This window comes from Aspergillus sydowii, assembly GCF_001890705.1.
Source record: "Aspergillus sydowii CBS 593.65 unplaced genomic scaffold ASPSYscaffold_2, whole genome shotgun sequence".
Lineage (NCBI taxonomy): Eukaryota > Fungi > Ascomycota > Eurotiomycetes > Eurotiales > Aspergillaceae > Aspergillus > Aspergillus sydowii.
In genome coordinates this window covers 1,918,249-1,944,854 of record NW_024467860.1, presented here as the reverse complement: position 1 = coordinate 1,944,854, position 26,606 = coordinate 1,918,249, and the positions used below count along the sequence as shown (strand labels likewise).

The window sequence follows — 26,606 nt, the reverse complement described above, 5'->3', positions numbered from 1 at the left end:
ACCTGGGCGGGATGTGCCCTGTTAATGCCTGAGGCATAAATAGTCGCCCACCTTGCGCTGATTGGAGGTGCCACCCTCGCCTAATTTGCTAGCGTCCCACACACAACCTCCTCAAGAGATCTCTCTCTCGAACTTTTCCAGCTGTGACAACCGACGACGACAAGCCGACGACCTCCACGCCGACAAGGTATGTCAAACCGAAACCTCTGATCCAGCACCGTCTCTCTATTTCGATTTACAATTACGAACGACAAACTCGACGAATTGGTGCCTTGAAACTAACGTGTGACTTCTCGTCCAGATGGGTGCCCTCAAGTACGTTGAAGAGATTCAAAAGAAGAAGCAGTCCGACGTGATCCGCTTTCTTCTGCGCGTCCGTTGCTGGGAGGTGAGATCTCCCCCCCAAGATTCGATTGTTTAACATCCCGCCGGGTGCTGTACTGTGCTCGTGTGTGCCTTTGCCAATAGGATACCTTTTTTCGTTCCAGAGGAAGGTTCTTAAGGGCGGCTCGAAACGATAACTTTTTTTGTCATTTCGCCGGCGGATGTGGATGTTGTGGCACAATTTTGTGTGTCTTGCTATACACTCGTTGAACTTTGCTGAGAGTGCATCAATATAGCTCCGTCAGTTGAACGCTATCCACCGTGCTTCCCGTCCTTCTCGTCCCGACAAGGCCCGTCGTCTCGGCTACAAGGCTAAGCAGGGATATGTTATCTACCGTATCCGTGTGAGACGCGGTGGCCGCAAGCGCCCCGTTCCCAAGGGTGCCACCTACGGTATGCATTGAAACCTGTTTCTGGACGGATATTGTGTGGTAGCAGTGGGCTAATTAAGATTCTTTTCGACTACAGGCAAGCCCACCAACATGGGTGTTAACCAGCTCAAGTACCAGCGTGCTCTCGCTGCTACCGCTGAGGAGCGTGTCGGTCGCCGTTGCGCCAACTTGCGTGTCCTGAACTCCTACTGGATCAACCAGGACTCCACCTACAAGTACTTCGAGGTTATCCTCGTCGACCCCCAGCACAAGGCTATCCGCCGTGATGCCCGCATCAACTGGATCTGCAACGCCGTTCACAAGGTTCGTCACCATCCGTACTGGGAACCCCAGAATTTTCAACCATCTCAAGACAGTTTACTAACATCGAATCCACAATCTAGCACCGTGAAGCCCGTGGTCTCACCGCTACCGGCAAGAAGTCCCGTGGTATCAACAAGGGCCACCGCTACAACAACACCTCGTCCGGTCGCCGCCACACCTGGAAGCGCCAGAACACCCAGAGCTTCTGGAGATACCGTTAAGCGTAGTTGGATGGGTTTTGTGGAGGTACTGGGCTATGGGAAAAAAGCTATTTTGTGGACGTGTTTATTTCGGCCAGCACTCGCTTCTACACTGAGCTGCCAGGCTGCGAGATTAATGCAACAGATCCTCTGCATCGGGTGTTAGCAAAAATCCTTCTATTTTTCAAGCATGATTCCCCGTCTCGGCTATTTCTTTAACGAAGTATGACGACTGTTTTCCGTTTCTTCAGCATTATTCTGCCTGTAGAGTGTAGTACGGACCTGTAGATTAGGTGGGATAGCGGTAGCTTACTGTTGATGCTGAGTGGCTGTGATCATGACCGGATGCGAGGGAAAAGCCGACAGTGGGGTTATGCTTTGATTGCTGGAGAATAATAATAGAGAGCTTCTAGCCTTGAAACCAAAACCATGGGTGAAGAAAGCCTTAATGATGTCAATTACTGGCAGAGAACGTGCGATGTAACGGGGCGAGCGAGGATGGGCCCGTCCGAAAATAGCAGGGCAGCCGGCAGCGTCACAGTGAAACCCACCAGTTCCTGACTAGGCTCACAGCCCAACGGCCATCCCACCATCAGGGAACTGCCTGCCTGTCCCAGTCTTCCGGCCGATGAACTTGATGTATCCCGCTTACGGCGTAGTTACCTGATCTGTCGTCAGACTTCTAATAATGGAGAGCGAAGGACTCGGGCCAATTATTTAGGGTCTCTACTCCTGGTCCACGCTGCTTTGCGTAACCGCCGTTGGCGATCGCCTTTGTCCCTCAGCCTGATTCACATCAGCTCCAACTCTTTCAGACTCTCGTTATTCTCATTGCAAGGCCCATTCAGCTATTGCTGCCGTGAAATCAAACAGCTCATGTGACACCTTTATCGGCGGACATTATTCGTAAGCCATATCAAGGTTCACTTACTTTCTTTCAGGACCAACTTCCGTACAACGCACCTTCTCACGCAACCGCCTTCGGTTCTCGGTAGGTCATTCTTCCTGCGTATTTGCCCGTCAACGTCGTACAGTTTTCAGTCCAGCTGACAGTGGCGTCTTCTTGTCGACTGCAGGTGTTTGCTTACCGACCTTACCACGTACCGATCGGCTGGAACCGATTGTCCCTCCCTTTCGGACCTATCCAACTACGACCCCGCCAGAGACAGCTGCTATATTTGCGCTTGACGACATCCACGATCAAGGACTGTCCACGCAAAAAAATACATGACAACCGTCTCAGAGGAAACTCTCCACGCAAATACCCAACTGAACGGCACAGAGTCGGTGCGACCAATGCGACCATATGCCGTCGCGGGCTGCGCATAATCCTTCGGTCCATCAATCCACGAGTCTGGCCGGGGTCCAACCTACCGCAAGCCCCATCCGCGTGCCAGTAGTGGGAGGCCGATCCCCCAACCGCGCGCGACATGTCGAGGCAAGCACAAACCCAAGATTGACCGGGGCACCGTATTCCTCCCCGCCGTCATCGCCGCCGTATCGTGGACGGCATTCGCGCTCGATTAGCCAGCCCTTTGCGTCGGCGTTCGGGGCTACTGGGAAGCGTCGGAATAAATCAATAGTAGCAGTAGATACCGATGATGACGATGACGACGACGACGATATCTACCTGCCGAATCCAAATCCATTATCTACGAGTCCCCGCAAGGGTCTGCCGCGAGTACCGCCGAAGGACGATCTGACAACGGGGAAGTGTATGGCTTGCAATAACACGGTGCGGTGGCCGCGGAACCTGAAAGTGTTTCGATGTACGGAGTGTTTAACGGTGAATGACCTGGAACCGTATCAGGAGACGAGAGACCCCGTCAACCCGGGGACAAAGCCGGCAATTCCAAGGAAAGGTACGCCACGCTTCCTATGAGTGCTTTTAAACCACAATGAACTGGACTGACAGTTATTCTAGCTATCCCATTGACGACTGAGCGAACCGCTGCCATTATCGATCGATGCATTTTTACTCATTTGCAACAATGTTTAGGAGCACCGCCAGTACCGCCAAAGGATACATTAAGGAAAGGCTTGCCTCAAGCCTCCCCCAGATCGCCTGAACATTTACCGCTGCCTCAACACCAGAGACCCTCACGGGGTCGCAGCGCGTCATCCTCAGATACGCGCGAGAAGGCCGATGGTGGCGATAGAGCCTTTGAAAGCTCCAGCTACCCGTTTAGGAACCCGTTTGCCCCGGTTCCCCCGCCCAAGGATGCGCCAGACCCTCGGAATGCGCCCAGACACGTGGTGCCAAGAGAGCATGGTCGACCGCATGACAGTGGAAGAAAGGAAAAGCATCCTTACATATTCCGAGAACTGGAGGACTATATAATATCAGGGTTTAGAGGCTGTGACATTCTGAATGCATCGTTCAGCTCGGCTCATCATGCTCCCCGACCTGCACCAGAGAATACTCGTCCCGAACCCGAACCAGGGCAAAGCCCAAGACAACCATATGTGGATCCCGTCGTTGAACTGGATGCTAAGACACTCCTGGTGGGGGATCTGGCTGAGAATTCATCTTGGTGGATGGCTGATGAAGAATCGGGTAGAGGTCCCAGCCATGCCCAATCCAAGCCCAGAGCTACGAAAACAGTTAACTCAAGGAGCCCTCGAATTAACTGGACGGATGTCGATCAATGGTATCAGCTTATACTGAGAGCGGGGACTTCCTGGGTTGAGAAGTGGTCGGCCATGAGACCACCACTAAATGAGGAGGATCCCGCAAAAGCCGCGGCGTGGGATATGGCGGACCTGAGTGTGATCGAAAAGGAAATGACAGAATCGCGTGCACATTTACATAGAACACTCTTGAAAGCTACGGAGGGTCTTCTTAAACGACCGCGAAGACCATTGAAGAAGCCCGATGATATTAGGTTTCTCCTGATATTGCTTTCTAATCCGCTGATATATCCACCTACTTCGGAACTGGCAAGCCTCACAGTCCAACACGGCGAAAGGAGACCATCGCGGCCCGGCGAGAGCAATACCGGTCCACCAATGGGCAACCGACCGCACGTCACAAGAAACCCCAGCGGAGGGTCTAGCCACCATCCCGGAATCATCAAACGTATAGTAGGTCTGCTATCGGACTTACCGGTCGACTGCCATCATTATCTCGTTTCGTGGTTTTCACGCTTCCCAGTAAGACAGTTTGAGAAACTCGTTGAGCTTGTTGGAAGGTTCGTGACATATCGCCTAACGCGTCAGCATGTACGGAGGCGAAGCGAATCCGCGAACGACGAGAGCTACCTAATACCTAGCTTTTCAAGTGCTGCAATGAATACACCGGCAGAATTACATGCAGCAATCAATGGAATAAACCAGAACAAGCCAACCAAGAAAAAGAAAGAGGAGCCCATGACATACGGCGACGATTGGCAAGTCCGGGCAGCAGGCCGAGTAATGGCGCTGCTGTTTACTGCAAATAACGCAGACGTCGCTCGAAGGCCGACAGGAGCCTTGGGTCGTGAATCAAGCCATCGTGGACACATGATTCCAATTAGTTCCTTTTATAATACAAGGCTAGATTATTCCAACCTTGTGGTGCCTGATTTTGAGGCCTGGGAGTCGAAAACATCGAAATTCTCATTCTGTCAGTACCCGTTCTTTCTCAGTATTGGAGCAAAGATCCAGATCCTAGAACACGATGCTCGTCGCCAGATGGAGGTCAAGGCCCGTGAAGCATTCTTCAACAGCATTCTGAATAGAAAGGCTGTGAGCCAATACTTTGTGCTGAAAGTACGGCGTGACTGTTTGGTAGAAGACAGTCTGCAGCGTGTCGGCGAGGTTCTCGGGTCTACTCCCGAGGAAATGAAGAAAGGCCTGCGGATCGGGTTCATCGGTGAGGAGGGCGTGGACGCAGGCGGGCTTCGAAAGGAATGGTTCCTGCTTCTTGTGCGGGAGGTCTTTGACCCCCATCACGGTAAGTTCTAGCCCTCCCACGAATCATTACATCGTGCTAATTCGCGACCCAGGACTTTTCATCTACGATGAAGACTCACAGTATTGTTATTTCAACCCGTATTGCTTTGAATCTTCGGAGCAGTTTTTCTTGGTCGGAGTTGTTTTAGGACTTGCTATTTATAACTCTATCATTCTCGACATTGCGCTCCCGCCCTTCGCGTTCAAAAAATTGTTAGCGGCAGCGCCGCAGACGTCTGCACCACAACCATTGACTACCCGCCCTACGTATAAATGCAGCTTAGATGATCTAGCGGAGTACCGGCCAGTTCTTGCCAGAGGCCTACGAAGACTTTTGGAATTTGAGGGAGATGTTGCCGAGACGTTTTGCCATAACTTTGTGGCCGACGTCGATCGGTATGGCGAGGTTAAATCTATCCCGTTGTGTCCTGGCGGCGAGAAGAAACCGGTGACGAATGCGAATCGTCGAGAGTTCGTGGACCTCTACGTCCACTACCATTTGGACACTGCCGTCACACGGCAGTTTGAACCGTTCCGGCGTGGGTTTTTCAGTGTTTGTGGCGGTAATGCATTGTCTTTGTTCCGCCCCGAAGAGATTGAATTACTGGTGCGCGGGTCAGATGAACCACTAGATGTGAAATCGCTACGTGCGGTTGCCACGTACCTAAACTGGCAAACACCAAAGCCAGAGTCAGTACCTGTGGTACAATGGTTCTGGGAGTACTTCGAGCGCACGAAGCCTGATGCACAACGCAAACTTCTTTCATTTATTACGAGCACTGACCGCATTCCAGCTGTTGGGGCAACGAGTCTAAACATCCAACTGGCCTGTCTCGGTGATGACTCGTCACGGTTCCCAATTGCACATACATGTTTCAACCGGCTGGGACTGTACCGGTATGCGACACGGGAAAAGCTTGAGCGGCTGCTCTCGGAGGCGGTATTGAACAGTGAAGGATTTGGACTCAAGTAGTCTATTGTATCATGCTGTGATTGAAGTGTTGAGTAATGGTCGTGCAGTACGGTGTGCTTACTGATTGTCTACTTATCCGATATGGTTACTCAATTGAATGAATGTTGTCTGGCTGATGTTTTGGAACACAGTTGACACGATAGAGAAATATCATTATCTGTTTTTCCACCAGTTTATACTGGCTGTAGCGGTAAGCGCTAGTAGAGGTTTTTATGAACATCTCTAGTTGCAGGACTCCTGTGGTTGTATATTCTATAGTTAATAGAGACCGACCTGTCATCCATGATCGTCAACCACAGACTTGCAGAAACCAAGTGGGGGCCGCTGCGGATCAGTGTGGGGTTTTATACTCCGGACTCTGGACATACCTGTAGCTACGAGCTCGTCTGAGCAGCAGACTAGCGATACTGACATACAGTTTGAAGAAGAGAAAACACACACACACACACACAGAGAGAGAGAGAGTACACCAAAATAGAATCTTTGAGGACATGAGATACATAACATAGCCCGTACGTTTTCCACACTGACATTTACTTCTCCAGCCGCCCTTCCATCTGTTTATTCTCCTTCAGAAGTCGAATTACAACCTTCAGACACTGGGATAATTTCAGGAAATACTCGGCAATAAAAGACAGCCTTCTCATACGTAATTCCACCACCATATGGCGGCTGACTATCTTTACGAGGTTGCAGATAGATGTGAACCTCGGCGTCATCCAGCGGCTTCAGGATGCGCTGAATTTCCACTTCTGCAGCTTCTTCTTTCCTGGCGGGAAATGCGTTCTTGATGAAGACACTCGGGGAGCCCATGTATCCAAATTACAGCTTCGGTGGCGAGATACGATAGCGTCGGGACCCAGAGGGACCAGTGTGGTAGGATGCCGTTGGTTAGGTTCGCTGGGAATTGGAGGTTGTAATATATCATTTCTGCTTGGACGAGTGATAGGACGGCTATGGTGACGATGATGAAGCCGGAGTCGTTGTAGAGCAGTCTTTTATCCATCAAGGCCCCATGCGTTTGTCTGGGTCACGAGTTTAGGCTGACCTGCGCATATTGACAATGAAGGCGATTGAAGCTGCGTTGAAACTGCGTTTGTTCTTTCGTTGGAGGTATCTCATCCAATTCATAAGTACCACCCATACATACCGTCTCAGCACATCCTGTCTGTGGTCAGGCAGAGGCCGACTCGTTTGTTCATGTATCTTGCCATACTTTTCTCAGAATGTATAGTGAAGTGGTGACTTGTGAGATCAATGCCATCCATTCACTGATTGGTATTTAGACCATCTCCTTTCCTCCTCATCTCTTCTCACTCCTTTCTTCCTTTCCCCTCATTTCCCACTGCTACCCTTTGTCCAGGCTCCTCATCTGGTTATCTTTCACTTTTACACACTAAATCTCCTGTCATATCTACCACCATGACTATCGCGGTACCTCAGACCATGAACGCCCTGTTGTCAGTCATCACTGATCGCCTCACCCACAGGTCAAACTAATTTGTCGCGCTAGGTACGTTGAGCCGAAGGTACACAAGGTAGTTGATGTCCCAGTGCCCGCTCTCCGTGCGAATGATGTCTTGGTAGGATCCCCAAAGCCTTTAGTTTATACCCACCGCTAACCCAATCATCTATGTAGATCAAGGTTAAGGCATGCGGCGTCTGTGATACTGACCTTCACATCCATGAGGGAAAATCCATTGCACAGGTAGGCCACTGTCATCAAACAAGTTTTCGAGGTACAGTTGAACAATGTTGATACTCTTCAAAGTTCCCTCTGGTTCCAGGTACATCGGCCTTACCCCTCTGAGCAAACACGGTGCAGACACAAAAATGCTAACTTGCTCAGGTCACGAAACCGTCGGTATTGTTGCAGATATAGGCTCTAAAGTCAAAACCCTCAAGATTGGTGATCGTGTTGTTGCAGCTAACTCTGAACTCTGCGGCGAGTGTTTCTACTGCCGTCGCGGCGACGAGCTGTTTTGCGAGAACTTCCATGCCCATGGCGTCACCATGAGCGGTGGCTTTGCTGAATACTGCGCCTATCCTGGTACAAATGACCACCACTTGTCTGTATATATTGCTGACCTTAGATAGCTGGCAAGGTGTTCAAGATCCAGAACCTCAGCGATGTTGACGCCACCCTCATTGAACCCGCTTCTTGTGCCGCCCACGGTCTTGATAAAATCTCTCCCAAAATGGGCTCGCGCGTTCTTTTCTTTGGCGCCGGTCCCACTGCTCTGGTACGATATTCATGGTGATATGCCCCACAATCCTGGTTTTAACGCGCCTAGATCCTTGCCCAGCTGCTCCGCCTGAACGGTGGATGTCATGTCGTTATTTGTGATCCCGAGGCAATAAATATGAAGCTCGCCGAATCTCTTGGTGCGGGGGACCAATACATCAAACCCTCCCGCGAGGGCCCCAGCTACCAAACCAGCCAGCTGAAGGCCAACAACCCTTATGGCTTCGACATTGTAGTTGAGGCTACAGGCAACGTCAACATCCTCGAGGATTCGATCAACTACGTGCGCCGGGGCGGCAAGCTCGTCATATACGGTGACTATTCCAAAAAGGACCACGTCTCCTTGTCTCCTAGCAAGATTAGTAAGTATTTTCACATATCTCGTTCGTAGACATATGCTTACCGCAGGCTAGTTGGCGACGAAATCCAGATCATCGGCAGCTTCTCGGAGGCCTACAAGTTCCCCGCAGCCATTGATTACCTTGACTCTGGCAAGGTCAAGGTGACCGGAATTGTGAACAAGATGTACAAGCTTGAACAATGGGAGGAGTGTTTGAAGGCGATGCGCAATAAGAACACCATCAAAGCGGCCATCATTTTCGACTAGAATAGACTGTATGTCGTCAAGTAGAGATGAGAGAATGAGGCATGGTTGGATGCTCTAAGGTTGGTACATTTGTGACTTATATTGGTCGATACAAAACCATACAACGGATTTAGTTTCTAGAAAATAGAAAACACAATTTGGATTATGGACTTTTGCTCTCAAGTAGCCCGTCGATATCTATAATTACCTGATGGAGACTAGCCCATTTCCTCCGAGTCCAGCTTATCGATAAGCATCACTGAAACTGTTGCCCAAGATCCACTGCACTGCAATCCTGGCTGACTTCTCCATCTCCATTTCACGAAACGTCTCAATCAATCCGCCTGAATTACAAACCAGAACTCTTTCTGTCGAGAGGGAAGGTTGCTTTCCATAATGGTCAAACCCCTAACATTCAAAGGCGACAAGCCCAAATCCAAAAAGCGCAAGAACCCCGACCGCGACTACGACCGCGACCTCTCCGCACCATCCAAGCAGCCCAAGCCTGCAGAGTCCGCCGACCCAGAAGCAGACGCCGAAGCTGATGCCCGGGCAAATGTAAACGCAGAAGCCTCAGCTGAAGACCAGAGCTGGGTCTCCGCCGACACAACGTCAGACATCTCGGGGCCCATCGTTATCGTCCTCCCTTCCGAGCCCCCGACATGCATTGCTTCAGATATGAACGGGAAAGTGTATGCGAGCGAACTGGAGAATCTAATTGAGGGGGATGCGCGAACTGCGGAACCACATGATGTGCGGCAGGTTTGGGTTGCGACGAGGGTTGCGGGGACGGAGGGGTTTAGTTTGAAGGGTGGACATGGGAGGTTTGTTCTCCTTCTCTCTTCGTTTTTGCTTTCTGAGGAACTGTATTGATGTGGCTTGTGATTCGGTAGATATTTGTCATGCGATAAATATGGACTTTTCAGCGCTACTGCATCGGCGATTTCGCAGCATGAGTCGTTCCTTATGCACCCGTCGCCTGATATCCCGGGGGCGTTCTTTATCCAGACAATGGGTGGTGCGGGCGAAACAGATACGTTTCTTGGGGTCAAAGAAACGAATAAAGGAGTTGAAATACGCGGAGACGAAGAGGGTCTTTCGTTCCAGACGACTGTGCGGATACGGATGCAGGCGCGGTTCAAGCCGAGGATAAAGGCGAGCAAGGAGACGAAGGCGAAGGAGAAGGTTAGCCGGAAGGAGCTGGAGGAGGTTGTTGGGCGGAGGCTGGATGAGAATGAGGTGAAGAGGTTGAGGAGAGCGAGGAGGGAAGGGAATTTCCATGAGGAGATTTTGGATGTTAGGGTTCGCGGGAAGCATGATAAGTTTGCTTGATGGGTTATTGCTATGTATGTATAGTAGCTTATTGATCCAACTTATTAAACTAACTACCTAGCTGCTAATACTACCACTACCAGCGGCATTTCCCTTCTCCACGGTCCAGGGCGTCACGGCTCCAGGAGCAGCACGAGTTCTCTTCCTAAATATCACGAAAACTATCGCAGCAATAATCCCAACAACACAAAGGGTAACCATCGCACCAATAACCCCAGAAGCAGCATTCGACAAGCCACCACCATTGCCTTCAGACTCCTCAGAAGAAACACCATCACCCGCGGTAGCAGCAACACAAAATTCCTGCTCACTCCGACAAACATTACACCACTCCGCCACTGACGAAATCGCACGACTCTGCATCTCAGCCACAAACTTCGTCCAGGAGAGAGTAGTCTCCTCACCACCAAACAAGGGGAACGCAGTAGGCTCACCACCAGAATCCGAGCCATTCCGGAACAAGAATCGGACCATGAGCGAGTCCGTATCAGATGGGAACCCATCCACGTCGTCGTTGCTAGTTAGAAGCTCGAAGACCATCGTGGACGCATAGTCTGGCAGCCCGTAAAAATCACTCGACGCAGCGGTTAGCTCATTCAGACCGAAGAAGGCAAGCATTGTATCGTAGCTTCCAGCGAGGAGGGAGAATTTGACATCTCCTTTGGAAGTGACTGTCTCGTTGAGGTGGGAGAGGATAGCTGTGTTGAGAGTCTTGGCTCCGATGGAGCGGTCCGGTTGCGAAGCGTTGTAGTTGGAATCGAACTCAGCGCTGTCAGCGAGGGCGCGCAGTTGGAAGAGTTGCTCTGTGGTGACGGCGTCTTTCATGGAGGTGTTGTGGATTGTGCCGACGTTGATGAGGTCGAAGATTGTGTAGGCGTTCCCGTATGTCATGTCTTCTTCCGAGAGGTCATACACGTTTTCGAGGATATCCGGCCAGAATTGCTGGTAGAATGACCTGGTTGACTCCAATCTTTCCTGGTACACGGTGCTCTCGGGAAAGGTGTCCATAGCTTCAGTGAAGGCAGGACATTCGTCGTCGCCTTTGATCCAGATGGTGTCCGGGCTTTCCTTCTCCTCACCATGGAGAACGACATATTGATATCCATCGAGCGGGTTTGTATAGTTGGTACCGTTATTCAAGGACTGGGAAGAAATAGAAGCATCAAGGGGAGGATAAAGACCCTGGAGGAAAGCCGTGGCGGTGTTCAGCAGAACAGGCTCATCTGGAGCTGAAGCGAAGATCTGTGACGGCACGTATTTGGACTCGGAGATTCCAAGAATCTGCTTAGAAGAGTCGGACGAGACGTAAAGGTCACGATAATCCGAGCCAACCTGGAAGTTTTGCTGAAGGCCCAGGTTGGTTAACATGTAGCCTGGATAGTGCTTGGAGGAGCCTATCGTGGTTAGCTAGAATTATGATCAATATTACTATTGGATCGTCTCACGATCACCATGGCGGGTGTAAACAGTCACTCCTAAGATGGTTTCGGCACCAACTGATGACACTAGAGCACTAGTAATGGCAGTTATCCAAGGAAGATGCATTGTGGTGGTAGGGATAGTAGTTGACGTTCGTCTACCCAGTACGAAATGGAAACGAGCCCTTTTTAACCCCTCACTTCTTACGGTACGAAAGAGATCTAATCTTCGGAATTGGCTTTTTATTAATAAATGGTCTATGGAACGATCGGGCATTACCGCTGCAGCTCAAGACTCCAAGACTTGCCAAGCTGCTTGGATGGCTCTCTCTGCGAGCTGAGTCCTGGGTGCCTCGAAGATGATTTGACGTTAAACCCCCAACCTTGGACAAGTCATGATAGCTATGACCACCAAGACAAGACGCTAAGGGCCCTGATGGCAGTCACTCGAGTTCCTCGTCGAAATCAGCCCCACCCCATGCCAGTTTATCATTTCTAAAATCTTGTTGAGTGATGAGATCCATTTTTTCGAAGAATAATGCGTTTCAAGACATCACATGTGTAAGTAGGGTATCTCAGAAAGGGTACCAAAAAAACACAACAAACGTCACATCTGTGTCATCAGCCATGGGTGCCGCACATTATCATGTCGGTGTGTAGCTTGGGGGGTGGGAATCGGATAGAATTCAGGCGCCCACACGCTCTTTTTGCATAGCGGACAAAGGCTACTGCTTCGAGTCAAAGAGATATCAATGCACTCAGGGTGATAGATGTGGCCACACGGCAATTCGCGTACGATGGATGAATTTGGGGTGAAGTCATCAAGACAAATGGCGCATGTTGTCTGTGAGTGGCTCAGTTGAGTTGGGTGGTTTGCATCAGGGATGTCGGACTCAAAGGCCGCCGGGGAGGATGTCTCGCATCGAGCTGGTCGTGGGGAAATATCTTTAACCCTTTCTTGAGCTGTTTTAAATTCTTGTTCGGCGTCCAGGGCACCTTGAAAGCCAGCCGAGTTCTTCTGTTGTGTTATCCGCCCATCTGCTTCCACCTCTGGCTCCTTTTCATCATCTTTCTGCTTGACCTCGCCTCGTTTTGCATTATCAACTCTATCAGGTATATTGTTGTCGTACGAGGTATGCAGCGAACAATCCTCACCATGATTTTTCACATTAGGATAGACGTAAGTCGGAAGCCTCGCAATAAGCTCTTGCGGAACCTTGAGGTGCTGGAGTTGGAACTGCTGATAGTCCGCCGCACCTACTGCAAGACGCCGTTGCAAAATCTCACGTCGCCGCCTCTGTAGGAATTGATAAAGAAGGAGAAGAATGACACTGAGGACTACTACGGTCCCGATAATTGCTAATAGAAACCCCCATATGCTTGGTGTTTTCTTTTCGCTTTTCTCTAATCAGACATTAGCCACAGTCTCGAGCAACGATGTCCAACAGCGGTGGCCTTACCTAGGTCTATGAAAGTATACAACCGCACATATCCCCCATCACCCCGCGAGGAAGCATTTTGCTGGCTTTGGGGAAAGGTTTCATTGCTTGGATACCGTGATAGTTGCTCAAAAAGAGTAACGCCTGCCGATCCAGGAATAGCATAAACGGGGTACGGGTAATCGCTCTCCAAAGAAGCGCCACCGCTTAATAGCCACGTGGGATCGTCTGGCGGTGGTGGTTTTGCATCGTCACGTACTGGGAGAAAAAACACCAGCGCCTCTGTGCCTACGCGACTCGAGGCATCCAGAAATGACTTGCTGCAATTCGAGGTGATCCATGGTGCAAGCCCAATAGTTTGGTATCCATGCGAGCTCACGTCTTGGTAGCGGGTCACATTGGCTGGAATATACGGCGCGGTTATGTTATTGCACGGGTCGTTCAATTCCAGGCTAGGGACGAAGAGTATTCCTTGTACGGGTCCGTCTTTTGGAGCATTCTGGGTAGACAGCGTTTGCATGTCACCCTCTATAACGAGATGGAACGAAGCATTTCCCTGGCGATATAAGATCAGCTTCGGTAATATTTTGGCTGTGTCTAATATTAGTGGTGAACAAAAGATACATACACTGACAGACGGTGTTGAATTGCTCGCTTTTCCGGGGCCCGCAAAAAGCGTTGCAGCCGTGTTGAGCGATTTAGCAGCTGCAGGAAAGGAAGCTTTAGCTGGAAGTCGCACAAAGGTCATATAATCTGCATACGGGCTGATTTGAGGATGATATGTCGCGGGAAATGGCGCGATATTCGGGGGTGATTTGTGGTAACACATTGGGGAACATACACATCGATGACCACTTCCCACTCAACTCAAAGGCACTTTAATATCAAAAGCACATCATCAATCAAACCGCGGCGGTCAATCGCGAAACTAATGCGGTTATAATCCGACTTCAGAGCAACGTGAGGGCCGAATCAAGAGTTCGTGAAGAAAGATAAGTCAAGGCGTGGGTGGCCGAATCGCTGTTGCTATCCGCCGCCAGAGAGCGCGGGAGCTACGCAGAATGCAATCGCAGCAAAACAAGAGGCAAGAGAAATGGAGGCGAAGATTTTTATCCGCACACGATTTCTATTCTCGTCCAGGATCGCACTCAGCTTGATTCCCTGTTCCAAAGTATGATGCTGTCCAAAGTGGAGCGCCGTCGACGTTTGCGGACAGTTGGGCGACGGAGACCGCGGAAAGCATGTTGTCGATGGTAATAAATGCTGACGAAAAGACTCTGCCTTAAATGTCTGGCCATCATTAGTGCAGGTGAAATCAAATCCCACAACCGTAGGACTCAACACGCCGCAAGGCTGAAGAGCCAGTGCATCGATCTTGTTTGCTGCCTCTCATCTTCAATGACAGCCTCACAACACTCAAAAAACATAGCAAAAGTCATTGTAGGATAGCAAATGATAAATCAGAAGCATAAACAGTCTGCCAGCTCTGACACATTCATTTCCCAGTTGTTTGCCCATGAATCAACATGAACATCGTCCTTTGGTTCATGATACAAGGTAGGTTTGCAGATCATGGACCGTGCCTTAACACTAGTTCAGCAATCTCCTTATCGACACTTATCGCCCCTTATCGCCATCCTCATGTGATGTCACGTGTTGCGGCTCACATGATGGAGACCGCGTGAGAGTATCCAAGATGTTGTGAATTGGAGATTATCGCCTTCGTCCCGGATTTTCTGCTTATTCTTTTGCTAGAGCACACAGCTACAACTCCTGTATCCCCAGTAATTACTCGGTGTCTATTAAGGCTTCGCACAAGAACGTGGATATGGTCTATTGAGGCTCAATTCACCAATACGCCCTCTTTCGATTTGCACATACTAGCAACCTATGTTTAGCTGAGTTACACCTTAAGAAATGCCGTCAGCGAACAAAGGAAAAGGAAAGGGTCGTGATGTGCGACCGTCGCGCAGCCGCAACACAACTCCCAACTCTGGCTCCAGCGCAGCTCCGACCGCGACCTCCGCCCCTCTTACCAGCTACCTTGACAACGACGCATCCAAACTCATCGTCCCCACAACAGTACAATATGCGGAAATTCTGGAACGTATGGGCGGAGTGGGCCCAATTCCCGATTCAAGATCTTTGGAGTCTTTGGTGGAACACCTCAGGTCCCTGAGTCAATCGGCGGAGGCTCGTGGTGATGCCTGCAATGCCGGGATTAGGGAGCTATCCCAGAAGCGCAAGGAAGTGATAGATGAGCCCGAATCATTTGACGGTTCGGAGCGCGCGAAGGTGAAGCGTGAAGCGGACGACGATGACGAAGAGAGCAAAGCATCCAAGTCGGGGAAGCTTAAGAAGCGAAAGGAACGGGGTAGCAGCTCGAAGGAGGAGCGCCCGTTGACATATGGCGCTCACGAAATTGGTCGTCAGGATGGAGGGGAAACGAAGGTTGAAGGTGGTAAGTTCGCTCACATTTCCGCAAATCACAAGTCATTACCAAAGCATGCTGAGTATATTTCCTAGCTGCATCCCCGGCTTCCAAAAGGTCCAAGAACGCAGTATCAGACGAAACATCTTCGCTATCCCCACCCTCATTAGCTTCACCACGTCAGGCCAATGATGGTGCAGATGCTGCATCACCCAAATCTGAAGACAGCTCTGAGTCGCATCAACCTGAACCAGCGCCGGCCGTACCTCAAATACAAGTCTTCGGGCCCAATCCACTCAAATTCGATGATCCCACAATATACCATATTCGAGACATCGCGCCCGGAATGACGGACGACGACAAGAAGGAGATATTCAGCGTGAATGCTTTCCCAGAAAGTGATTTACGCCACTTGATGGCAGGAGTTCCTCCGGACCGCGATTTCAGCAATGCTAAGCCCACCAACCAAGTTAACGCCAACACCTTTCTTCTCTATATCGAGCCTTATGTCCGTCCTATGATGGAGGAAGATATAGCTTTCTTAAAAGAAAAGGTCCGACCTCCTCCTTACCCTAATTCATGTGATATGCTAACTTTAAGCTACAGGGTGACCGAGTCACGCCATTTATCATGCCAAAGCGAGGAAAGAAGCATTACACGGATGTGTGGGCTGAAGAAGACGGTCTAATGAATATCGATCAAGCAAATGGCGATCGAGAGAAGTTACCTCTAAATGAAGGCCGCGGAAACATTGAGCAGGTTACCGATGAGACAGCGGAGACAGATAAAGTGTCCGTAGGTCCATTGGTCAGTCGTCTCTATTCTCTGCTACGATATGAACATCGTGCGCCTCCCGATGAGAACGCCACCAATGGCAACACCAACGGGGACCTGTCGCTGAATGGTCTGAACGGAGACTCGATGGACATCGATAACCCAGCGGGAGAATCGGAAAATAAGCCCCAGCCGTCCGCAACCTCGTTTCGTGCCGCATCGCCCAGCGGTTTCAAGGTCCCGGCAGCAAAACTTGACCACGCACAGCTAGACGAGCGACTGAAGGCGGAACTCCGGCACGTAGGCTTTCTCGGAGCCGACGACAACCCAGATTACGATGCTCACTATGACGATGACATCGCCCAGCGCCTCCGTCTTTTACAAAGCGAGCTCAAAAAACAGATGATCATCAATAGCGCACGTAAATCAAGGGTCCTCGAGGTCGCCCGCGAGCGCATGGCGTTCCAGGAGTACATGACCATCCACGATGATCTAGACTCCCAAGTCCAACAAGCTTATCTAAAGCGGACCAGGACACTAGGAAAAAGCAAAAAGGGCTCCCAGGCGAAGCACCGACCCGGTGGAGCCGGCGGTGGAAGCCACGTCGTCAGCGCTGCTGGTATCAGCCGACCTGCCATTGGAGACGTTGCTCGAACGCTCATGGACCGACGCAAGCGCTGGCGCGACTGCATCGGGCCTGTCTTTAAGGACTGCAAAACGACCGTCCCCGGAACAAGCGAGAGCATTTTTACACCATCCCTTATGTCAGAGTATGAGAAGATGGAGGTGGAAGGATGGGATGAAGAGCAAGAGTGATCAAATTCTCTTCTTATTCTTTTTTTTTTTATTCTTCATGTTTATATTTCCACCGAGACCTACTTGAGTTTCGGCGATTCACATGGTACTGATTCGGCATGGTCGATTGACGGGACTCGCTTATCTATTTTGGCGTAATATGGAGCAACTTTTTAAATCGGAGGTGGTAAGCGTTGGAAACCGCCCATGGAAGTTTTTTGTTTGTGTATACGTACCTCGAATATGATCACTCATGGTGTAACGACTCTATTGGGGATTACGATGTCGGAAGGTGCGATTGTTATTCACCCAATATGGGAAGGGGCCATCGGCCGGTTGCTGTTGCCTTAAGAAGCTGGGGTTATCCAGGAAGGCGCAATGGGCCTTCGAAGCAAATGGGAAAGAACGACTGGCTTTCAATCCAATCGGGCAGGTACCTAACATATCCATGATGGAAGGTTGCGCCTTCCGCCGCACTTAGGTAGTCATCGTGTCTGCCTTGCCAAATTGACAAATACGAGTAGTACGCGTAGATACTACTTACTAATGGGGAAGTATATGGTGAAGTAGAAAACAGACTTGGGTATCAATTGTAGAGAACTTCGTATGTAAGTCTCTCGATATCAAACACAAAAGCGAAATCAACGATGAATAATCAGAACCTCACCATGATAGCGCTTCAACCTCGCTGTTAACTCTCGCTCACTGATTTCCAGCTCGGTGCAGATCTGGTCAAAGCAATGCATGCCATCCAGGTACTTGGATAACTCTTTATCATCGATGAAATCCTCCTCCTCGTCATCGTCATACAGCAATGCTGAGCGACTCGCACTATGCACAGATGCACGATCTCGATCCTTCGCATCCTCGCTACGATTATGGTGGTGATGATGATGATGATGATGATGACTATGGTGATGTGAGATAGGCGCAGGTTCATCACCCGCACTGGAGGCATATGGGCTATTGGTACCGGTCCCAGGACCTCGCGAAGACGGCCCGCTGTGTGTAGACAGGTAGTGAGAACGCGGTGTTGTGGCTCCTGATTTAAACTGAGGGGCTGGATTGCCTGTTGCTATTGCGTACTTGTGTACTCGGTATAGGAATCCCTTGATGATACCGAATGTGATGAAGCGGCGGATGTCGATGTGGGTGAGCTGGCGGCTGTGCTGGAGATACCATTGTTTAACGCTCTGGCCTTGTTTAAGACTGGCGTATAACTCCACGATGCCGACGCCGTCGACCACCTCTCGATCTGCGGAGGGGTGCTTTTCTAGGGGGTCTGCGTTTGAGGAGATGAGTGTGCTTGTGTTGGCTGGGCTGGGGGTTGCCGTGGGACTCATATTTTCGTTTGTGCTGGTCAGCACGCTGTCGTTCCCGAGGCTGGGGGTCGGGTCCCCGGTCGGTGGCCAGACGTTGTCTTTATCGTGGCCAGAAGAGATGGCGGCAGGTGCTGCGGGTGCAGTCATCGGGGATGCGAAGAGTGTGTTGACATAGCGAGCGCATTCCTGCTGCATGTTTTCGTCTGCAGCAATTGTGGTGCTAAATAGTGCAGTGGGTGCGTATATGCCGGAAAATGAAAAGATGTCCAGAAGGAGGAGGCAGCCGTAGTAAAGGAGATGCCGGATTGCGCGGCATGTGAGAGAGAAATCTGTATCAGCAAGGAGGGATATAATGCGAATACTGTTGACCCCGTTGATGTGTGGAACAATCTAGTACTGGCGGTCAGTAACTGAGTTGTATCCACGTGGAAATCAACATACCCGTTGCATTGTGAGGTCCCAGTTCTCATCAAGGAACGCTTGGTAGCGGACGGTAAATAAGGGAACCTGCCAGGCACGAACAGGGGGTGGGTTAGGATAGACAGGAAATAGCTTGATGTTCAATGTATTCAGTTCATCTGCTCCTACATTAGTCCTGGCCTCAAAAAGAAGAAGAGAGTGAAGCCATACCGATTGGGATCATGCACTCGCAATAGTTGTTCAAATCCTCCATCAGCGTCTCGCACAAACTGTATACTTTCCCCTCGCCACTATTAGAATGATCTCGAGATAGAAATCCATTTTGTTCCTCCAGGCCACGCATCAGGTCTGCCAGTTTCTGGACGACGCTTTTGTAGCTGCTGAAATCATCCTCTTCCCGCAGTACCACACAAAAGTTGAAGATGAACTCATTCCGGTCGTATAGGGGTGACTTCATGCATATAGGATAACCCAGAATACGATATCCGTCTGTGCATACCTGAATCAGGTTTCCACATAGCTCCTGGCGAGGTATCACGAAGAACGATATATCCGAGAAGGTGAGGAAGAGGGGTTGCGAGGGGGCGGTGTTGGAGGGGGCAATTGCTCCATCGGGGACCTGGTGAACGACCTTCGGGCCTTAATTATGTCAGTATTATTCGGCGAGACGAGTATGGTACAATGGTTAGTTTGGGTAACTGACCTCCCTGCGTGTCGAACTTGCTGTAGAAAATGGCTTTGATCATGGTTGAGGGGCGACGGCCCACATTAAAGTCAACTAACTGAAAGTCGGGTCACACCGAGCCCGAGGTCATTTCACCGCTGCAACTATTATAAGTATACTGTATTAATCATGGTTCTGCGCAGGAGTTCGTCGGAAAAAGTAGCTGACTACTGTGGGGAGAAAGCTGATTGCTGAAGTTGGGGAACCTCGGAGAAGGTGGAACATTTGAAGCTCCCAAAGCCGATCAACTCCACACTACAACCAAAGCATGAACAAAGCATAACTTATTAAAAATTTTTAGAATTCCTATATTAAAAGTATCGCAATTTTTTTTGCTAGAAACATGCTGACGGAATATCCAAGTTTTCAACTCCCAGTAACCACACGAGACTTGGCTCAAACGCGCAAGGACTGCTAAGAACGCGCCGGGGTATTGGGCAAAGCTCACGGCCAACATCGCATAAACAATTAGGAGATCTATATGAAGAGAAAGCAGCCCACAGTTGAAAAGCAATAATAAGAAGTAATGAAAGAGACTGCCACTCAAACGCCATAAATGCGTACCAAAGAAGGAAATAGGTGAGATGTTGGAAGAGGGGCGGCGGGGTGAAAGCAAGAATATGCAGTCATAATAGCCGAATCCGATGGAAGAAAGCCCATAAAACGCCTCCTATCGCGCGGCCCTGGCAGGTGTTGGAGGAGACCGCCGAATACTGGCACTCGTAGAAAGCAAGCGAGATGGTGTTGACATGTTCAACGGTTCGGAAAACGATACGGAATGTTGAATCGAAGTTCTACCCGTTTGGGGTATCGAGGCCGGAAGGTCGTACAGGAAGTTCAACGGCTGGCCTCTACGGATCGCATTTAAAACGTCCGTGTAACTGCCACGCTCTCCTGCTTCCTTAAGCCACTGCTCCCAGTCCTCATCCAATGGTACATTAGCACCCCGTTCCCTTGCCGCTGTTGCAGCAAGAAGGCGATGGTTCAATTCCACCCCGCAGCTCTCCATCTCCTCGTCGCTGGAATCCTCACTCTCCTGTAACGGCAACTCACAGTCGACGCCCCGATCATCCATTGCACCATTCGGAATCTCTGCCTCCTCGTATGTCGCAGCCTTAGCCTTTGTTTCGCAGATTGGCTCCGGGCCATCCTCAACATGGATTATGACAGATGGAAGCGGCGAGGGTGATGCAGGTCGGATCGCATCAGCGGTGGTGTCACGGACCTTCACACCTTCCTCCTTTTCGTAGCGTTGTCGCGCGGACTTCGTACCCTCCCAACGACATAGTGAGCCTATCTCTTTCTCTGACAGTCCAAGCTCGTCAAAGACTCTGAATAATTTGCGATGCCAAGGGAAACGGCTCAACCTCATACGATGCGGGCCATAGGAGTAGTCCAATCCAGGGTATTGGGCCTCCACACTGTCTAGCGATCCATAGAAGGTGGATGTCTCGATGCGGACCTCCGGGACCAGATTAAGCGCGATATGGGCGGCAAATGTTGCCGGGTCGCTGGTGCGCTGACGCGGGAAAGTCGCCCGATGTACTATTTGAGCCAGAGATGGTTTGTGCATTGTGAAGACGGAAAAAAAAAAAAAAAAAAAAAAAAAAAAAAAAAAAAAAAAAGGNGGGGGGGTTGGTTGATGATGGACTTGTCAGATGAAGGAAGCAGTCGAATTCGCAACAGGCCAACTTAGGGGTACAAATATCGGGTGCAGGTAAGGCGAAAGGGAGATGATGGGATAAGGCCCAATAATGGATCGCTCGCTCCGCAAGGCTATTATTATTATAGGTGGAGAAGGGCAGCCGTCTGCTAATTTTAGGCCAGTCTGATGGAAAGGCTGAGCAGTGTGCACAGGAACTGAGGGAAAGAGAGCTGGAAGCAAGCTGAATGACAAAGGAATCAGAAAGGAGGCGAGATCGGGCAATTGCTGGCTCGTGCCACTCCTGGTTGCGGAAGCGGGCAATAAGAGGGACCTTTGTACTGCGTAAGTTTGTAGGTAATGGTAACCTTCTGGAGACCGTCGATCAATAGTTGAAACCCAGAAACAATGAAGGGCTGGGCGTGATCCTTGTCGCACGAAGGCGGCCTTAAGTCTCCGCACAATGGGAGCCAGGCGAGGGAGTAGATAAGTATCAAAAACTGGAATGGTGGCACAATCAGAACGTGGAATGAGCGAGAGTCCAGCAATCACATCTCATGGATGGATAAGCTTCGGCGTTGTGAAGGCGGATTGGAGTCCGTCGAAAACCAAAAACAAGGAGCTGCGAGTCGGTGCTGCTTCGGGGGTTGCGAGGAACTATAAGGACTTCCGCTTTGGCCAAGGTAGATAAAACTTGCGGATCAGCTCCAACTGCTGAGCACTGGATTATTCACTGGGAAATGGGGAATGTGATGCACCACAAGCCAGGTTCCCAAAGCGTCGCTGGCGGCAGGTCCAAGGTCAACGCCGTCCGATTATCTAGAAGTCCGAAAGCAAAAACACTGCGTCCATGGTCAATGAAACGCTGGGCCGTGGGTGGAGTCTGGACAGTCGATCGGGTTTCAAATCCAAAACGAGGGAACAAAGCGGACGAAGGCGAGGGAGGCGAGCGAGCGACAGGTTTTATAAGGCGATTTGCCTCCAAGTCGGCTGACCACGCATACAAGTGACCAGCTCATCAGCGTACTTGCGTGGAGCACTGGAGCGTCGCTGGGGGTGAGCTAGCCACCTTCGCATGCGACAGCAGCTGAATTCAGCGATGGTCGAATTGTCCACCTAATAATCGTATGCACCATCAAATCCGTCGATTGCAGTGCGTTGGCCAGCGGGTCTTGCGTCCACTCGTTTCGCGGGGGCCAGCTGCATGGCCACTTGGTCAACGACAACCCAACTGTTCAAGGTTGTTTCGCCTGGGCGCTACGCCGGGGGCCATGTAGGTACTTGAATGAGGGAATGCAACGGGGGAGCATGATAGGCTCTGTTGTAAGCCCTGATACCTAGCACGAACAGAAAAGCGCCGAGTTCTCGCCCGCAGCGCTCGTCAACAGATTAATGTAAATGTGTGGAATGCTCCAATCAACGCGAGGGTTTCGGGTTGCGATTTGTTCTAGATGTCCCGGGTGTGGCTGCGACTACTATATTTGCCACGAGAAATGAATCCTAGTGATACGGTATCCCGCCACGGTGATCAACCAAATCATCGCAATGCAAACTTGGTTTCGACCGACTTAAAAAATATACTCGGTGCGGTGGCCGTCACGTGCACCCAAATGCAAACAACTTCCTTCACCACCATCCACCTTGTACCGTCACTTTCATCAAGAAAAGCCGTGCGCCTTATCTATACGATAACATGACCCCCCGTAGATCCCAAATACCCCATAATTACCAACCGTCAAGTATCACCGATGTCGACCTTTGATGGAATCGTCCAAGGTACTTAGTATCCGGGTTCCTTCGTTGCAGCTGCTGACAAGCCAAATTCCCAGAATTTCCTTTCATCACCAGTGAGTCTAGGGTACTGCTGCTGCCAAAGCGAAATTCCACGGGTTAATGTTGAAATGGTTATTAGTTGATTATTTCCGCAGAAACCCAGAGCGGCCACCTCCTCTGGCCTGCTTCCTCAGCCATGCCCATAGCGACCACCTTCAAGGGCTTGAGTCCTTCAGAGCTCCCTTCATTTATTGCTCGCTAGCTACTAGAGAGGTATTTTGCTGTCCAAGTATCTGGGTCTGCCCGCTAACGTCCTGATGAAGTTGCTCCTGCGGATTGAGAAATATCCTCATCGAATGAATTTCAATAATGGCATCCTTGAATCCAGAAGGTTGCATTACAAGCATTTGTCGAAACTTCTGGTATGTAATTTATATAAGGTATGGCTTAATTGTTTATTTTAACTCGACATAGAGACCGATTCCCTTGAACACCCCAACAGAGGTCGATCTTACCCCCAGGCTTTCTATCAGAGTCACCCTTTTGGACGCAAACCACTGCACTGGAGCTGTGATGTTTCTCATTGAAGGCGATGGAAAAGCAATTCTTTACACAGGTGATATACGTGGTATGATTTCTCTCTTTGAACCCCAAATCTAACTGATGAATGTTAGCGGAACCATGGTGGATCGATGGCATCGTTCGAAACCCGGTTATGATCCCGTATACTCTGGGAAACAAGCGCTTGGATAAGGTATATCTAGATACTACATTCGCTCACACGGGTAACGCATTCTGTACCTTCCCAACAAAAGCCAATGGCATCGCCGAGCTCTTGGGTAAGCTCGAACCGTATCCAGAAAACACCCTATTCTATTTCCGTGCGTGGACTTTTGGCTATGAAGAGGTGTGGGTTGCACTCGCGGCTGCCCTGAGATCCAAGGTAAGCACAAATTCCGATCCTTTTTACCTTCTAGCTTACAAGCCCAGGTCCACGTAGATCGATACCAAATCGGCCTGTATAAATCTGTTTCATCTTCCTGCAGAGAAGGGGGCGGGGCCGCTGAAGCACCTTCTCTCTGTGGGTTCGAACTCGGTAATAGGTTCATACCTGGCTGCCTGAGCGAGGATGAGCGGTCTCGTATCCACAGCTGCGAACCAGGAGCTCATTGCTCCGTGGCATCTTCAAAGAACACCGTCTACATAACACCAATCGTAAGCCGAACAGAGGATGGCTCCGATATTCCCGAGGTGGGAACTGGAGGAGGGTTAGGTGATCTATACCAGATCCACGAACTGGAGCTTCCAGATCAATCCTCACTTGCCAAACTAGAGCAGCTCTGTAGCGAAAAGATACATGATCCGCAGGCTCTCTCCAAGGCAAAAGAAGCTCTCTTCGAAGCATTCAGATCTAAAAGCAAGACACTGTCACTCGACAGCTATGGAATGAAAGACGCTCACGAAATGCCACTAGATGAGCTCGTGAGCATCCTTAGCCGTGGTCGCTTGGGTGAAGAGTCTACAACTGCTGGGGATGTGAGACCATCAACTAGAATTTTGGATAGTACCGGGAAGCCTCTCCCCAGAAGTATTGTATGTGTTGCATCCCGTATCCGCCACTGTAGTACTATTAACCGAGCCCATAGAACTTTCCCTACTCGCGCCATTCTTCTTATGCCGAGCTGTGTGAGCTCCTGGGTGCTTTGAAGCCTCGGGATGTTTACCCCTGCACAGTGGATCCGCTGGATTGGGATGAAGATATTTCTATGCAGAGCCTATTTGGCCACCTCTGTTCCGACAGCGTGTTCATCCACGACCAATACATGCGTGAAATAACCGCCACAAAAATTGGCGAGCGCCCTAGGAAAAGAAGAAGGCATGATGCCACATCTTCGACCCAATCAACCCAACAGTCAACAGTTACGACTGACAACGACGGCATTTCGCAAGCCTCACAAACTTCTTTCCGAGCAGTTGCAGAATCGAAAGATACTCTGGTCGCAGTGCCTCGCAGTCACCCGTCCTTCTCGGAAACGTCTACATCCAGACCTCTCATCATCTCATCATCTCCATCACCTTTGTCCAAAGGATCGCCGCAACCGACCTCACAAACGTTGGAAGTAATTGAAAATTTTACTGGCACACCAAATAATGACTCTCTTAAAATTCCCTCTCTTAGTCCGGAAACCGCGAAGATGAGGCGGAATACCATCCGTCAAGCATGGCACCTCCTCCATAACGACAAGCAATCCCAGCACAAAGACTTTGTTCTCGGGTGTCTTCCCTCCTCATGGCCAACAGACAGGGAAACATCTCACCAGGACCTATCTATTCCAGGAACACAACTACCCGAGGTAGTCCTCGAGAGATCTTCCCAAACGACGGCGGTTCACGAACCCAGTACGGATAATACTCAGTCTACGATGAATTTCCAAGGGGAAGGAGCACTTTCTATACATGAAGAAAATCCAACCACGGACGTGGACGTGGACATGGACATGGATACGGATTATCCGGATACAAACACCGAGCACCAAACAACCCCAAAGCCCTCCAGCCAACACACCATATCCTCATCGGCATTCGATTCACAAAGCCAGAACCCAACAGCTCAAGAAGTCGAGTATAATTGTGTAAGCGACGAGGACTACATTCGCGAGCATGAACATGTAGGTCCTGAAACAAGCGACCAAACGCCGGGTTGTAACTCGGCGGCCCAACCACGACCCCTTGTCCGGCGGGAGTCGTCCATTCGGAATAGGATGGTGGCATATACCGCCGCAAGAGAGGATAGTTATGATGCGTGGGCGTCAATGTCTCTTACTTCAGCAGGCAATAATCACACAGAGGAGGAAGTTGAACTATAAGCCCGTACGAGTGTTTGAGCTGCGTGGACCAATTTGTGGAGCTGTTTGCGCTAAGCAGCTAGGAACACTCTAGTATTCACTTCCAATCTAAGCTCCTGGTGATTGACCCTCGACGTTCTGGCCCTTGTCCATACTAGTGAATGAGAGGAGATCCCCCTCGCGCCACCCTCCTTCGCAGCGAGTATCCCTCTTTCGTAGCGAACATTGTCCTCTCAATGTTCTGTCCCTTTTCCATGCCTATAAATAAAAAGAAGCTTTCCTGTGCTCTGCGCTTCTTCGCAGCGAACATTCCTCTCCTAAATGGTCCAGCCGGTGGTCCATATTGATGAATGAGGGGAGTCTCCCCCGCTCCCCATGCTTTTCTTAGCGTGAGGCACCGACTTACCGAAGAGCATCTCGTTGAAGGCCTGGCCAGCTTTCAGCACGCGATTCCGGTCCAATTGCGGGGATGCCCCCAACACCAATAGTGGGGATACCGGGCGCCTCTCCGAATTTCTCCTCGCCGGGAGCTGCAGCCGGGGGTTTCTTTCCCCTCATCAGGGTTAGCAACACGGCGAGATCGTCACTATACGCCGGGAATGCGTCCGACTTGCCCGCGGGAAGTAAATTTGCTCATATACTATATTAATGAATGAATGTGCAACCTCATCTCT

General features: G+C 50.3%; 9 protein-coding genes across 9 annotated transcripts; 6 read left to right on the top strand and 3 right to left on the bottom strand.

Annotated features, from left to right (window-relative positions):
- Positions 1-301: 301 nt before the first annotated feature.
- On the top strand, positions 302-1,300 carry ASPSYDRAFT_144357 (60S ribosomal protein eL15; the record flags this gene model as incomplete). Its single annotated transcript, XM_040841423.1, has 4 exons — positions 302-388; positions 621-777; positions 853-1,079; positions 1,160-1,300. 4 exons carry the CDS (start codon positions 302-304, stop codon positions 1,298-1,300), a joined length of 612 nt encoding a protein of 203 aa, XP_040706226.1.
- Positions 1,301-2,585: 1,285 nt separating this feature from the next.
- ASPSYDRAFT_55287 (uncharacterized protein) lies at positions 2,586-6,185 on the top strand (the record flags this gene model as incomplete). Its single annotated transcript, XM_040849013.1, has 3 exons — positions 2,586-3,141; positions 3,204-5,213; positions 5,266-6,185. 3 exons carry the CDS (start codon positions 2,586-2,588, stop codon positions 6,183-6,185), a joined length of 3,486 nt encoding a protein of 1,161 aa, XP_040706225.1.
- A 1,380-nt stretch (positions 6,186-7,565) lies between these two features.
- Positions 7,566-9,151, top strand: ASPSYDRAFT_76278 (zinc-dependent alcohol dehydrogenase family protein). Its single transcript, XM_040850845.1, has 8 exons — positions 7,566-7,645; positions 7,699-7,768; positions 7,825-7,893; positions 7,957-7,972; positions 8,035-8,235; positions 8,283-8,428; positions 8,480-8,792; positions 8,844-9,151. Exons 1-8 carry the CDS (start codon positions 7,608-7,610, stop codon positions 9,035-9,037), a joined length of 1,047 nt encoding a protein of 348 aa, XP_040706224.1. The 5' UTR covers positions 7,566-7,607; the 3' UTR covers positions 9,038-9,151.
- Positions 9,152-9,412: 261 nt separating this feature from the next.
- Positions 9,413-10,348, top strand: ASPSYDRAFT_145574 (uncharacterized protein; the record flags this gene model as incomplete). Its single annotated transcript, XM_040841534.1, has 2 exons — positions 9,413-9,840; positions 9,910-10,348. The coding sequence occupies 2 exons, from the start codon at positions 9,413-9,415 to the stop codon at positions 10,346-10,348; spliced, it is 867 nt and encodes a 288-aa protein (XP_040706223.1).
- Positions 10,349-10,588: 240 nt separating this feature from the next.
- ASPSYDRAFT_109831 (histidine phosphatase family protein) lies at positions 10,589-11,863 on the bottom strand (the record flags this gene model as incomplete). The annotated part of the gene is made up of 2 exons (XM_040839903.1): positions 10,589-11,742; positions 11,794-11,863. Coding segments are annotated over 2 exons (1,224 nt in total), but the record flags the coding sequence as incomplete, so codon positions are not given.
- A 510-nt stretch (positions 11,864-12,373) lies between these two features.
- Positions 12,374-14,034, bottom strand: ASPSYDRAFT_86102 (RING-H2 finger protein; the record flags this gene model as incomplete). The annotated part of the gene is made up of 3 exons (XM_040851608.1): positions 12,374-13,170; positions 13,227-13,761; positions 13,834-14,034. 3 exons carry the CDS (start codon positions 14,032-14,034, stop codon positions 12,374-12,376), a joined length of 1,533 nt encoding a protein of 510 aa, XP_040706221.1.
- Positions 14,035-15,122: 1,088 nt separating this feature from the next.
- Positions 15,123-17,226, top strand: ASPSYDRAFT_86101 (histone acetyltransferase NGG1; the record flags this gene model as incomplete). Its single annotated transcript, XM_040851607.1, has 3 exons — positions 15,123-15,666; positions 15,732-16,189; positions 16,243-17,226. 3 exons carry the CDS (start codon positions 15,123-15,125, stop codon positions 17,224-17,226), a joined length of 1,986 nt encoding a protein of 661 aa, XP_040706220.1.
- A 620-nt stretch (positions 17,227-17,846) lies between these two features.
- Positions 17,847-21,244, bottom strand: ASPSYDRAFT_196069 (nitrogen permease regulating protein NPR2; the record flags this gene model as incomplete). The annotated part of the gene is made up of 5 exons (XM_040843720.1): positions 17,847-18,917; positions 18,969-19,108; positions 19,158-19,586; positions 19,651-19,725; positions 20,392-21,244. 5 exons carry the CDS (start codon positions 21,242-21,244, stop codon positions 17,847-17,849), a joined length of 2,568 nt encoding a protein of 855 aa, XP_040706219.1.
- A 1,448-nt stretch (positions 21,245-22,692) lies between these two features.
- ASPSYDRAFT_642698 (putative DNA repair protein) lies at positions 22,693-26,308 on the top strand. Its single transcript, XM_040850277.1, has 8 exons — positions 22,693-23,089; positions 23,143-23,160; positions 23,226-23,359; positions 23,410-23,508; positions 23,561-23,702; positions 23,761-24,029; positions 24,077-24,679; positions 24,733-26,308. The coding sequence occupies exons 1-8, from the start codon at positions 23,062-23,064 to the stop codon at positions 25,951-25,953; spliced, it is 2,514 nt and encodes an 837-aa protein (XP_040706218.1). The 5' UTR covers positions 22,693-23,061; the 3' UTR covers positions 25,954-26,308.
- The last annotated feature ends 298 nt before the right edge of the window (positions 26,309-26,606 follow it).